This window comes from Tigriopus californicus, chromosome 3 (genome assembly GCF_007210705.1).
Source record: "Tigriopus californicus strain San Diego chromosome 3, Tcal_SD_v2.1, whole genome shotgun sequence".
NCBI classification, from domain to species: Eukaryota; Metazoa; Arthropoda; class Copepoda; order Harpacticoida; family Harpacticidae; genus Tigriopus; species Tigriopus californicus.
In genome coordinates this window covers 2,279,408-2,292,224 of record NC_081442.1, presented here as the reverse complement: position 1 = coordinate 2,292,224, position 12,817 = coordinate 2,279,408, and the positions used below count along the sequence as shown (strand labels likewise).

The window sequence follows — 12,817 nt, the reverse complement described above, 5'->3', positions numbered from 1 at the left end:
AAGCTCTTTTCATTCGCTAAGATACATCAAGGTCTCCGGTTCTGCTCGAAAAGCGTTTGTACTTCACAAAGAAAAAGTTGTAGGTATTTTGCAAACATTTTTCATCATCATCGATGACGTTCTTTGGGAGTGACGTGCATTTCAAGTCATTCGTTTGTAAAGTTGGCAGTAAGTGCCAAATACTGACACCATTTTGAAGAGAGGCAAAATGTCTTTTCAATTAGATGTCTACGTGACAGATTTGCATAGTTGTGGATCGGGTCATTTTATCCCATGCACTGTAGCTAGTGTCTTCTTTAGATAGAAGCGCTCTTGAGAGACATCTATCGGTCAGAAATATTTGATGAGTTAATGATTTATTTGGCCTAAATTGATGATCGGGACCAAACTCAATAGGGCCAAATTGAGTCAAGCGAAATATTATTTCAAAGACAAACAAAATAGCGTTTCGCGTACTCTTACACGTTTTACTTGTGTTGACTCTTCATTGTTGGGATGAATTCGACAAATGCGTTGGAAATTCGAACCATGGTGAGTGTGGCGTTTCTTACAGTACTTTCTCTAGCTTAAAAATGATGACGACGATAGTTAGGATGATGTATTTTTTTATTATGTTTAAGTGTAAATGTGACATACACCCCCTATATTAGTTTCCTTCAAACCCCATCATGTCTCAAAAAGTCTTTTGATAAAATTTTATCTCATATTTCTTCCCTTTTTAAAGTGACAGTGTCTTTTACATTGTCTCTTACTACAAAAATTGAAGCCCATGCGGGTTGCAAAAAGGTCCATGACATTTACTATGTTTTGAACCGGATCACATCTCTGAATTACCATGATTTCTGGGAAATGACAACGAATCCATGGTCTGTCATCAAGTTATTAGCAAGTTTACATATCATGCAGCCATCTTTTCAGCTCCAAAGTGAAACAAGAAGTTCAAAACGAGCTCTTTTGACATCTTGGCCGTTTTACCTCTATAAATAACCCCCTTTGAGAAAGAGGGAGCGAGAGAAGGGCTGGAGAATCTCATCCCAAATTCTTCTTCAATCACATAATCTTTTTCAGAAACGTCTCGGTATAACCTTGGGGCTGAAAAATGAAACCAAACCTGACCTTCTTGTCGTTCTATTCAGTTAGGTTCCATGATTCTTGCCACTCGTACAATATCCTAGCGGTTATACATAGTAGCCATTATCCCCAGGATTAAGCAGCCTTTTCTCACAAAAATGGTGGAAAAAGCCATATGGAGGCATGTTATTCGTGACACAACAAACGCTTTAAAACGTCGATTAGTATTCCAGCCATGCTATCACGGGTATTTTTCAGGGTCAAAGGAGGGTTCAAGGGGGAAAATAATAGCATAGTTTGAGCTCAGGACTGGAAATTGAACCCTAGGAAAAGAAAGTTGGAAGTTGGTTGTTCCGAGAATTTCTCGTTGGGAAGAATGTTCTCTTTCAGCCATTGGAAAACGGTCATTATTGTGAGATGGAAGTCGGATGTTGGATGTAAATTGGTGAAAGACATTTCCAACAAAACTCATTCTCCTGACTCATGCTTTATGACAGAATGATTGTAAACGTGACATGGGAATTTCCATTTCAATTATATGTCAGTCTGAGATGGCTTGGTTCGTCAGCCAAAACGGAGACTTTGTTGTCAGAGAAAATGTCAATTGCTTCCGAATCCGAGTTACAATTGTAAAAGGAACGGGAACAAAACAAATGGATTCGTGGGTTGGAATTCCTGTAGATCTCGCAAAAGAGAATCTGAAATATTGTCACTTGAGCACTGACAGATTTCGACCAGAGCCTCGATCGCCCTGGCCTCATTTCAAGCAGACTTTTGGTCTGGAATTGAATGAACGTCTGTTAAAGTTTTGAACGACACTCAAACCATTGCTTGGAATGGAAGCCTTCTTTTGAGTTGGTCTAACACTTTTCGCCACTTTTTAACAGTGTCTGAGTGGTTGGATCGTTAGGGAAAGTCTCCCAAAAGGAACATCCGAAACGGTCGCCAAGTGGATTTTCCTGCCGAGCATGTTTTTATAGACGTAGGCAGAGTAAAAGTAGCTTTCTGCAGAATTGAGTTTATGCAACTTCATTCGCTGAAATACCAAGGGAAACATGAATAGAAAGAAGCATTATGAAACTTCAATTCACTTTTTGAGCGAGTATGCCACAATTCTTTATTGTGGACATGTTAACTTTCATTGAATAATATCTTTTTAAACCAAAAATGTCATCAAATCCTGCTCTAGACCATCTTTGTAGACAATTTACTTTTTTTGGAACCACCAGCATATATTCATAGATCTGGAGTGCAAAAGCGTCTCTGATCTAGTCGAATATTAAGCTGCACTCTAAAATGTGAGAGCCGACAAACTCGTTCTTTGGCGAGGTTTGGCGAGCCTTTTTTGCACGATTCCCGATGCAGACTAGCTTAACACATCCTAACAAACACAAACAGGAGACAGTTCAGTGATGTAAAACGGGAACAAGTTTTGACCTACCATACCTCGCTCACATTGGGCTGAAAGTTGACGCAGTCAGTATCTTTTTATAGCATGTAGCATGATAATAAAAGGAAACGCTGACAATGCAACTGAGCTGTGTTTGCTGTTGTTTTTTGTTTGTTTTGGAGCCAAAACGGGACTTGGAACTTGCGCTCTAATTGAGGGTTTCTACAAACGAGAGAGTACTCTCACTCTGTATCACCAGAATCAATGTCTACATGAATTATTGTACTCTTGATCATTTAAGGTGGAACATTGGATCAAAGAGGGGAATATGTTTCTCTTTTACTCAAGATAAGGTAAGGTACCTCAGCTGGTATTGTGAAAAAGATTCTAATACAGAAATAAGTCATTTGACGATTAAATCACGCTAACAAAAAAACTAATCTTCATTGCGAGTTTGTATCTCATTGGATTATTATTTGACAGGGTTTTTCAATATATATTGGGATATCCCATTTTGGGATCGAGGTCCGCCGTTTGAGGCGATATAATCCACTAAAACAGGGGGGGGGGCACCTGGGATCGAACCCATGAACCCGAGCAAAGCTCGGTCACGCATTAACCAACTGCTCAACAACCGTCTCCCTAACTGTCTATGTAAACTTAAACCGAATAAATCTTTCCTTATTTCCAACAAGTCTCGTCCAATATTATTTTGTCTTTTTAAGTTTAGCTGTCTTTCCTTGTTTGAACTTACGTACCATCAAGATTATATGAGCGTTATTCATTGAAGTGTCAACTTTGGGTTTGAACGCAAGCACGTTGCGGATTTGGATCCATTACGGGGAAATGAATTACTCACCAATTTGCTTAAATGCCTCAAAAGCACGACAAGTTTAGAGCACAGCTTTTCTCTCCCTTGGGAATTATCTTGGCTACATCAAACATCACGAGGTCATTGAAATTCCTCAAGAGGCATGTGGCCTGAGAGCTACGGACCTAAAGGGAGACTTTCATCTATCTCCAAGAAATTTCGTCTTTGTAATCCTTTTATGAGATTTCTAGAGCTCTCCAGCGTTCCGAATATGGTCTCAAGACTCGGAGCCCATTTAGGCATTTGCCGAGTACATTCAAGAACATCCTCGAACGAAGAAGAGGTACAAGAAGATGTACTTGTATAAGCTCAAGGCTTTTTAGTATCCACCCCTCAAAAATATCTCAGAAGCCTTTCGCTCGACGTGCCACTTTGCAGATCACTACCTAAAGATGTGGATGACAACTTTATTATTGCCATAATTTTCAGACAGGCTCCATCCACCATCGTTCCTTGCGTAGCCCAAGCTTGAGCCGCCAAGAAACACGACTAAGCGAGGAATCATATCTGAGCACAACTTTATGAGCAGGTCTGGCTCAGAAAATGTCTACTGCTCAATGCCAAGTACTCGTACGTACTAGCTGTGCAGGGCCAACCATCCAACCATTGATGGGTTTCGGATTGGAGGACATACTCCATACTCATTCGTGTATGGAGCCAAGAAAGCAGTCGATATCGACAAACAGACCCATGAGATGGAAATCTGGACCATCCTTGGGTGTGTTGTGCATAAATATGGGTAGGTCTGCAGATGGAATAAAATTTTGGGAGCGAGAGAGGCGGCGAAAATGCTCAGGAGAGTTCCACCAAAGGATTAAATCCGGGGAAGAGGGACCAAAATGGTACAAATGAAAATTGGAACCAAGACTCGTGGTCGCTGAGCCGCAAAAATTGGCTCTCTTTTCTTGAATTAAATCCAAGCAAATCTTACATAAACCTCAACCCAGTTTCAATCGAAGCTTTGGGTTTGCCGCAAATGCATGACTGTCTTGCTCGTAAAACGAGCGGGATCCGCGTTTAACAAATCGATTTTGGCACACTCCTTGGCACTACTTTTGGTTTCCACCAAAGAACAGAACACATGAGATAGCCAACTTCTATTCTTGGAATTTAGAAACTGACCCTCATAGCCCTGCCTTAATTGCTCCCGCTTTCGGTCTCCTAATTTCGACCTTTCAAGGGCTGGCAGCAATAATCTAATTCTCTCTCAGGGCCAAGAAACTCATCGCTCCAACCAAATTATCGATGCATTTGGTTTCAATACCAAACTCAAGCCAACAGACAAGCACAGCATGCCTCTTTTTGCTTGATCAAACATGTATGCTGAGGGATAAACTTCTCGGTCCACAAGTGTGCCTCACTTGGATCCAGCTATCGATCCCTCCTCCGCCCAAGTCATCATGGACTCCTGGGGGGGAAGTCCTTAAGGCATGGACCAAAGGATACTTGAGAGGCCAAAGAGTGGTCCGGCCCAAGGACAGGACGCCACTTAAGGAAAGAGCTGTTCAGTACAAAGTCGCATTTTGAAGCACCTTGATTGGCTAATAGCAATCGTCACAAGTACAGTAGTCACAACAGAAACAAGGTCGTCGCAAAAAGCAAGGTCAAAACTTGATGAAGGAATTCGGCGATGAGCTAGAAACACCTCGTCCTTTCAAAGGAATGGGAAGGGGGCTTATTTTTCAAGTTTCTGGGAAGTAATCAAAGGCCATCCAGACCTCGTGGACCTGCTTCATCTTAATCTGTCATGTCGTGCTTTGGCATTGGTGGCGTTGCAAAAATAGGCGAACAAATAGAGTAAAACACGGATAGAGAAACGAAGTCTCCAAGGCTGGCAAGAGAAAGGAAGGCCATGCCAAAGGCAGTGCCATAACTGTCTTGCTCATCCTCCGCGCATCTTGGCCTTATTTCTCTCTCTCTCTCTCTCCTCTGAAAAAGGTGGCCTTGGACTCTCAAGGACATTTTTCGTCCTCCTCTCGGGCCCAACGGCCAAAGAAAAATATCTTGGCCCCCAAAACTAAGGACAAAACTCTGATAAGTGTCGATTCATTCATCATCATCATCCAAAAACGAGAAAGTTCCAAAAAAGATGCCTTTGGAATGCCAACCGAAAGGAAGGATCCAGTGACCTCGAGGTTCATCGAAAGGAGGCCAATCTAGAGGGTCATGATTGGATTACCAATGTTCCCGTGCTTAGCTAGGTAAGTGTCTGGATGCCAAAACGTCTGTCGAAAGCGAACGGAACGAATTGGTTCTGAGCTCATTTCTCAGACTCGTTATTAGCAGAGCTGACAACGTCGCTCTGGAGAGCTCGGATTTTTTTCCACTCAGAGCAATTCCATCCTCGGCCTTGAGTCAATACTTATTTCAAACTTAACCTGATATCTTGAGTGGATTTGGGAGAAAATCCGCACGGTGTGATTAAAAAAGTTTGAAAACAAATTGAGTTTGGGGTGTAAAGGTGAGTTGTTTTGAGTCTACTCATGTCTCTCAAAAGGATCAAGTTATTTTTGACTTTTGCACTGAAAGATAGAATCATTTTGAACTACCATGTTTCCCACGCCGAACTAGATCGTACTATCAGGGGTTGATTTGGAAAAGTATGTTCATTAGACCGTATTCATTAGGAGTCTTTAGATCCATCTTCGTTTATCTTGGCGTCTACTTTGCAGTGATATTGGATTTATCAGAAATTCCATGCCTGTTCCTCACATCATCTCGTACCACAAGTTGTAGTACGCAGTACGCAGTACGGAGCAACTGTATTTGCAGTGAGTGAGGGCGAACATTGAAAGTAAAACATGTGTAAACATGCTAATTTCCACTCTTTTGTTTCATAGAAAGATTGTTCTTTGTTTTGCAAGGCGTTAACTAATCAGGTTTTAGACCCAGAATCTCAAGGCTGCCCATAAAGTAGGTAGCTTTTATCCATAGGAGCCCATGATCACGTTGGGAATGAATTATTCGAAATATGGAGTCAACCTCTCATTAAAAGTAAAACGAGGTAAATGAGAATCAATCTGATCATCTGAAACTAGCCCTCAACGGAATGATTTCTTGAATATCATTCAGATGAGAAAGATCGCCTTCGATAGAAATGAGGATAATGTTTTCAATAAGTTCAAAGCAAAGCCCCTGATCTGCAATCTACTTCTTTCGATCAAGACGAGTAACAAAGACGAAAATTTGACTACAGAGGGCGTTTTACCTCGGTGTTATTGCCAAGCTAGCTGTCAATGAAACGGAGGGCTACAAAGGGTTTTAGCTTTCAATACCAACACATAATATAAGCAAGTCATTTCGGCAAGCATACACAATTTTTGAGGACTCTTTAACTGACTAATATCCCCCAAAAAATCTGTAGTTGTTGTAAATACATGAATTTTGCAAGTTCAATGCTGAAACAAAAGGACCCATTTGTAAACTAAATCATCCTTTGATTATAAAATAGAAATGGATGCTTTTCTTTTGCCTTATTTTTTTGCGTTTCAAGTGGGCATTTTTTTCTAGACAGGAGCTCCCTTGGAGCAGTAGATGGCGTTAGCTTCGGATATTGATGACACCAAATCGAACACATCTATTGAGTAGCATTCTTTTGAGATTTGGCCATAATATTTTTTTTTTGTGCGGACTTCCTTACCGCTGCCGGGATTGGAATCCCAGCAGTTCAAGACGGGAAGAGTTTTCATTTTACTTGACTTTTATTTATATATATTATTTGATCGACCAACGAATTGGAGTTGGCTGATCTGGCTAATCCTTGAATATAAGGTTGATCCGGAATTTTAGTCAAAAACTTGTCCAAGTCTGACTTAAATCTTGCTACTGGATCAACAAGGCCTACGTATTCCCTACGAATATTTGAGGGCAGCAAATTGAACAATGAAGGAGCCCGAGAAAGAAGAGAGTTGGACTTCATTGTTTTAACTAGCCTGGATTCTCGAGGGCTTGGAGGTGCTCTCAAAACGCACATTAAGCCTCTACGGTCACTACAATTGACCCTAAATCCTGGGTTGGGACAAAGTTCATGAATGCTTTTGAAAACGTACAATATCAGATTCCTTTCGTACCTTCTCTGAGTACTGTTCAATCCCAACCTCTCTAACCTCTCCCAATACGAGAGCTCTCCAAGCTCATTGGTTCCACATTATGAATAGCAATCAGATAAACGGCATATAAAAGTATCTTGCTCTCTAAAAAAGTAGGAAGGATAAAGGAAAGTACACTACCAAATTTTCTTGACGAATAAACGTTGTTTTACAAAGAAGTTGATGGATTGTTCCATTGAGCCTGCTTGATCATATTGTGGGGTATTTCTGAGACATACTAAAAGGTTCTTTGGGGCCAAAACCGAGACGTTGACAACAAGATAGTCAGCAAAGAAATTCCATCCCTATTCCTCATTGTCTCTTCTCGATTTCTTAGACTCGTTCACGTTTGAGCTCTGAGGAGAGATCCGTCACTCATCTTCCTCCTCCTTGACGGCTCCACCGCTCATTGCATTTATTGTCTTGGAAATATCCATTGCTCAGCTATTTCAAGTCTCTTTGGTTAATGAAAGGGCTCTTTTGTAGGTTCCTTGTAACACAAACCCAAGCATTGTGGATTTGTTTTGTATTTGCGTTCATCAAAGGTTTAAAGTTAGTAGAGGTGTTGACAATCAGGAAGGTTGTGACTATAGATCCTACAATGAGCGTTTTTAGTTGTGACTATTTGTTGTTAGTCCGAGTAGCACTTTTCTCTTATGGGGTAGACCTACCCATTTCATTTCACATTATTGACTATGCAGGAGGAAAATGTTATCAGGTCGCCTCAAAGAGAAGTGCTAGTAATGACGAGTCAGTGCTTTCGTTGAAAGTGGAAGAGCACAACCTATCTGATAAGACCTGATGTGACTTGATAATTGGAACAAATGGAAATGAAAAGGATGAGAAAATTTCAAGAATTTTCTAAAAAGAAAAGAAAACGAAGTATTCAAATTGGTAGCTCCAAGCTAAAGGATGAACATTGGCTACTTCGACATCTTGAACGAGGCAATTTAGCTTTGAGTTGAGCTCTTTGTATGGATTAACAAAGCAGATAATCCTTTTGTATACAAAGTCGTACCTTCATGCATGACTTATTTATTGGCTTTTCGATCATAATTACTTGGCTATTGGCACCAGTGTGTTGTACTATCGGTGTACCATCGGTGTGCTATCGTTGTTGATAATCTCTTAACTTGTTTTCAAGCCACAGATAATGAATGGGTGTCGAGGCCAGATCAACAAAATATTAGTCCAATTGGGAACGGTCCTCAAAGACGAGATGTACAGGCCGACAAAGGCCTTGTCAGACTACATTTGACATGAATGCAAGAATTCATTTCGAGCCAAGCATGCAAGGGACCATTTCCAGCTTTCAGATCCAAAGCAACTTGAGACTCAGGTCCGGGAAATGTCATTGGTCAGAAAGATAGACACCCAAAGCGTGCTTGGACAACATGCCCGGGGTTTTCTCACATTCGACCAGAAAGTCAAGCTTGAATAGGCTTCTTGATGAAGACAAACATGTCTAGATCCGTCTTCCAACCCAAGTGGGCTGAATAAGAAACTAGTTTCACGTTTACAATTAAACAGGTGTATGTGGGGTAAATAGAGCGTAAGATGTTCATTCTCCTTTGTCCAATTCTCCAATACTCAGTTACACAACCCGTCCATGGAACACGACCACCCAGACACAGTAAGACATCAATGTAAACACGAGCAACAACAAAGGCCCTAAAGCAGCCAATTTTGAAGGCATATCTTCGGAGAAGAATACGGCTCAGAAAACCAAGAAGAGGCGGAGAAGAAGAAGAAGGAGGAGGAGGTGGAGGAGGAGGAGGAGAGGAGGAGGAGGAGGAGGAGGAGGAAGGAGGAGGAGAGGAGCAGGAGGAGGAGGAGGAGGAGGAGGAGGAGGAGGAGGTGGTGGTGGTGGCGGCCATTGGATAGTTGGCGCAACTGGCCAGCGAAAGGCCTCATCTTTCTCTGCCCTTTCTTTCGGGCGAGGCCAGAGCCAAGCAAGACCGAGAGAGAAGAGGAAAATGAGCCTTTTTTTAGGGGGGAGCCATTGCTCCAATTTGGAACACACTTGGTCCACTTTCACCATCTGGGGCCCAGACATCACATCCTCCTTGGCGAGGTTCAGCCCGGGTGGATATGTAAAATGGATCTAATTTTATGGACAACTTGTGCATGGAAGTCCTTGGGATCGGAGAATGGGAAAAGGTTTCCCTAATGTTTCAAAGAAAAATTTGATTTTCCTTAGACACTCTCAAACTTTCACTCTCTCTGAAGGCCGTTGATCGTCGTCGAAATAGGGTGAGTTAGGTGTAGGTTGAAATTGGAAATGAAATCCCTTCAGAGCGCTCAGGGACGTAGATATCATCTTTCAACTTCTCCTCGAAAATGTGAAGCGAGTCCACGCCACCAATGCAAAAGCATTCGGTCATAAATTCTTGATGGGAGACTATAAAGCCAAGCTAGAGAGGTGGCATATACCCAAGAACATTGAAGGGAGACCTTTCCCAGCCAATGGGAGAATTATCGATATTTGAAGGAAGGCAACAGTTCCAACGACGTCCATAATGATGGCAAGCGCCACAAACTCTCATTTTGTCAAAGATTGTTAGCCTTCCTGGACGTGAACGTCAAAGTCGATTTAAAGCGATGATCTGGTTTTATCCTGATTCGGATAATTAGAAGCGTTTAACGAAGAGTACTACTAATCAAAAGGGGACTCTAAAAGGCCAATTATACGTGCTTGTTGACCACTGATCACCGGGGTCTTTGGGGACCCCGTGGTGACTTGTTAAGTGGCTTTTAGCGCGAATCCTGAAGGGGTTTGAGAACCTTCAAGAGGCTCCCCCTCAACTTCAAACTAGCACCAAATTTTGGAGATGCACAATGAATTTTTGTGTGCACAAATGATTGCCTCTAGGCAGGTTTGAAAATTATTTCCTTCCCCTTTTTCGAGGAAATATGCAATTTTGAAGGATCCTGCAATGAAAGACAACCATTTTAGACTTACCCTTCAGCCACAGCGTTGAGCTTGAGTGTGTTTCCAAAGAAGAGTGCCAGAACCGTGACGAGGAATAGCATTTTCACGAAAAAGATGTCATGGATTCGTCCCATCCCCAACGACATCTTCGCTACTCTTTCGAACGAGGGTCCTATCATCCTCAGAGGGCTCCTTGCAATTGGTTGTTGGGCTTGAGAAAGGTCTTTTGATCAGGAGTTTCTACTTATCCGCACTTCTCTAATCAAGGAATGGCCCAAGACATGTTCCAAATTTGACACTCGCGACTGGCTTCGATAAAACCGTCCCTTTTCATGTTCGTTCGCAAATCTAGAAAGTCGTGAGAGGCTCGTGGAGAGAAGAAGGGTAGACACTATTCCCACAATGATGTCAAGGATCCAAGTGGACTTGCTCTCGATTCTTTATGGCCTTTGAAGACAATTGAGCAAAAAAACAACAACCGTCGGCTGGCGGTATCCCCTAAGGGGCCACCTTCACACAAGTCATCACCATGGCTCAGGTTTGAGCGTGTGACGGCCTCGATTCATTAGAACCTCCCAGACCCGTTTGAAAATACACTCGTTTTGCAAAATTCCCAAGAAACTTTGTCAGGTTGAACAATCCTCCGGACGGCTTTGGTATTGGCCTCGGTTCACTGCGTCTCGTCTGTTGTTCACCAACAACACGAATGCGCCTGAGGTATGATTCTACTCCTCTGCGGTAAGGCAAGTCCAAGGGAAAGAAGAGGAACAAGAGGGCATACGGGTCCTTGGGCCTTCCTCCCTCTCCCTCTCTCTCTCTCTCTCTCTCTCTGGTTGTTCATCGAAGGCTGTCGTTCTCGTCTTTCTTCCTTTGGGGAGTCCTCTATCCAGTTTCTTCCGCAATTCCGTGGAAAGGCCACGAGAATGGAGGGAAGTGAGAGGGGGAGAGACAGCGGGATTTATAGCGAAGGCTGAAGACTTCAGGATAGGAGACAGAGAAGAGGAAGAGTGTGTGAGGTGGTTGGTGGGTGGGTTCAACGGGAACAAGGCCAGAAGCCCAGCCAAAGGAAGGCCGGGAGAGAGAGAGCGAAAGAACTTTTGATAACGGCCAGTCTATGGCAAAGTACGCTGGAGAGATGGCATATTGCCAGGGATGCCAATTTCATACTTCAAGGAGGCCTGAGCAAATCCCGGTCGATGTGTAAAATCATAAATCAAGGTTAATCCTTGTTTCTAATATAGTGCCCGTCTTGGAGAGAATTGCTCTGATAAAAATCGAGTTCTTGGCCACCCTTAGAAAGGCCGTAGCTCAAGGGAAGATTCCTTTGGGAGAGAAGGAGGAACCGAGGAACGACCAAGACAAAGTGAGGGTAAAGTTGAGTGAGAGAGTGCTTCTCTTAACTCCTTCGGCCTTCAGTTCCAAAAAGAAAACCACCCACAAAGGGTGACCAATTTAGCGAACCCATCTTTACAAATCGTATACGTTGTTGGCCTTTCATTTGGTGGCACATGACTGAATGATTTTTATGAAATCTAAGTCTTATGACATATTTTTATGGCAAAAAGAGGGGAAGTGGTCCGATCACTACAGATTCAAATATTGGCACGGCCACGTCTTTCTCATGGCCGAAATGGGCAAACTAAAAAAATATTTTCCTGGTGGTCACCCTATGGAGCTGGGCCAGAGCAAGGTTTCAGAGCGGCCTTGTCTCCCCTGAAAGCCAAACTCAAGGTTGGTTTGGGCGGCGAGGGATCCCCATTCACTTCTTCAAAGGCGAAAAAGTGGAAGAAGCTCACAAGGAGGGAGCAGACGAGTCCTCTCTTGCCTCTTAATGAAGCCCAGGGTCGCCAAACGCCAAGGAATCCCTTTTCGATGGTTGGTTTCCACGCCCTTTTCTCACATTATATGGAGGCCTATTAAAACCGTGTGCCCTTCAAGGCGATGTGATTGTGGAGATTCGAGGGCAATCTCGCTACAGGTATAAGATATCGGGCTAATGCTCTCGATCACAAGCCTTTTTTGAAAGAGGAGCCGAGACCCATTGGGTTCAAGTTATGAATGAAAGGATGGAACTAGATGGAAGGAGCAGTGTGCTTACTAAGAGTCACGTAAGGAGGGACCATTTCGCATCAGATCGTGATCTGATCCACAATATTGCCTCGGCTGTGCCCTTGTTTGGGCTCCTTTTCACATAATCCCCAAGCTTTGGACTTTAGGAAGGGAGCCTGGAAACAAGAAAGTTTCCAACAGTTGATCCAAATTAGGAATCGGGGAAATAGAGGTTATTGCTGGTCCTCGCCATGATTTTGTTTTGTTTGTTTTGTTGAGCCTTTACAACTTTTTCCAGAGCCTATAGTATATTTAAACTGAAGACAAAACAAGTAATATTGTCACATTCCTCAATTTGTTTTGATACTGAGTTGGGCCGATTCTCAACTGAACATCAAATTGTTATGGAAGCATAA

General features: G+C 42.7%; 1 protein-coding gene across 7 annotated transcripts in view; it reads right to left on the bottom strand.

Moving 5' to 3' along the window:
* The window catches only part of LOC131877610 (gamma-aminobutyric acid receptor subunit beta-like), a 30,509-nt gene extending 19,399 nt beyond the window's left edge, over positions 1–11,110 (bottom strand). For 3 of the 7 annotated variants that reach the window (XM_059223331.1, XM_059223329.1, XM_059223330.1), the window contains exon 1: positions 10,383–11,085. In XM_059223331.1, the coding sequence (XP_059079314.1) occupies positions 10,383–10,531 (149 nt within the window). In that variant the 5' untranslated portion in view covers positions 10,532–11,085. Of the gene's footprint in view, positions 1–10,382 lie in introns of all 7 variants that reach the window. The other 4 variants (XM_059223332.1, XM_059223327.1, XM_059223334.1 and 1 more) reach the window with 3 other exon arrangements.
* Positions 11,111–12,817: the final 1,707 nt, after the last annotated feature.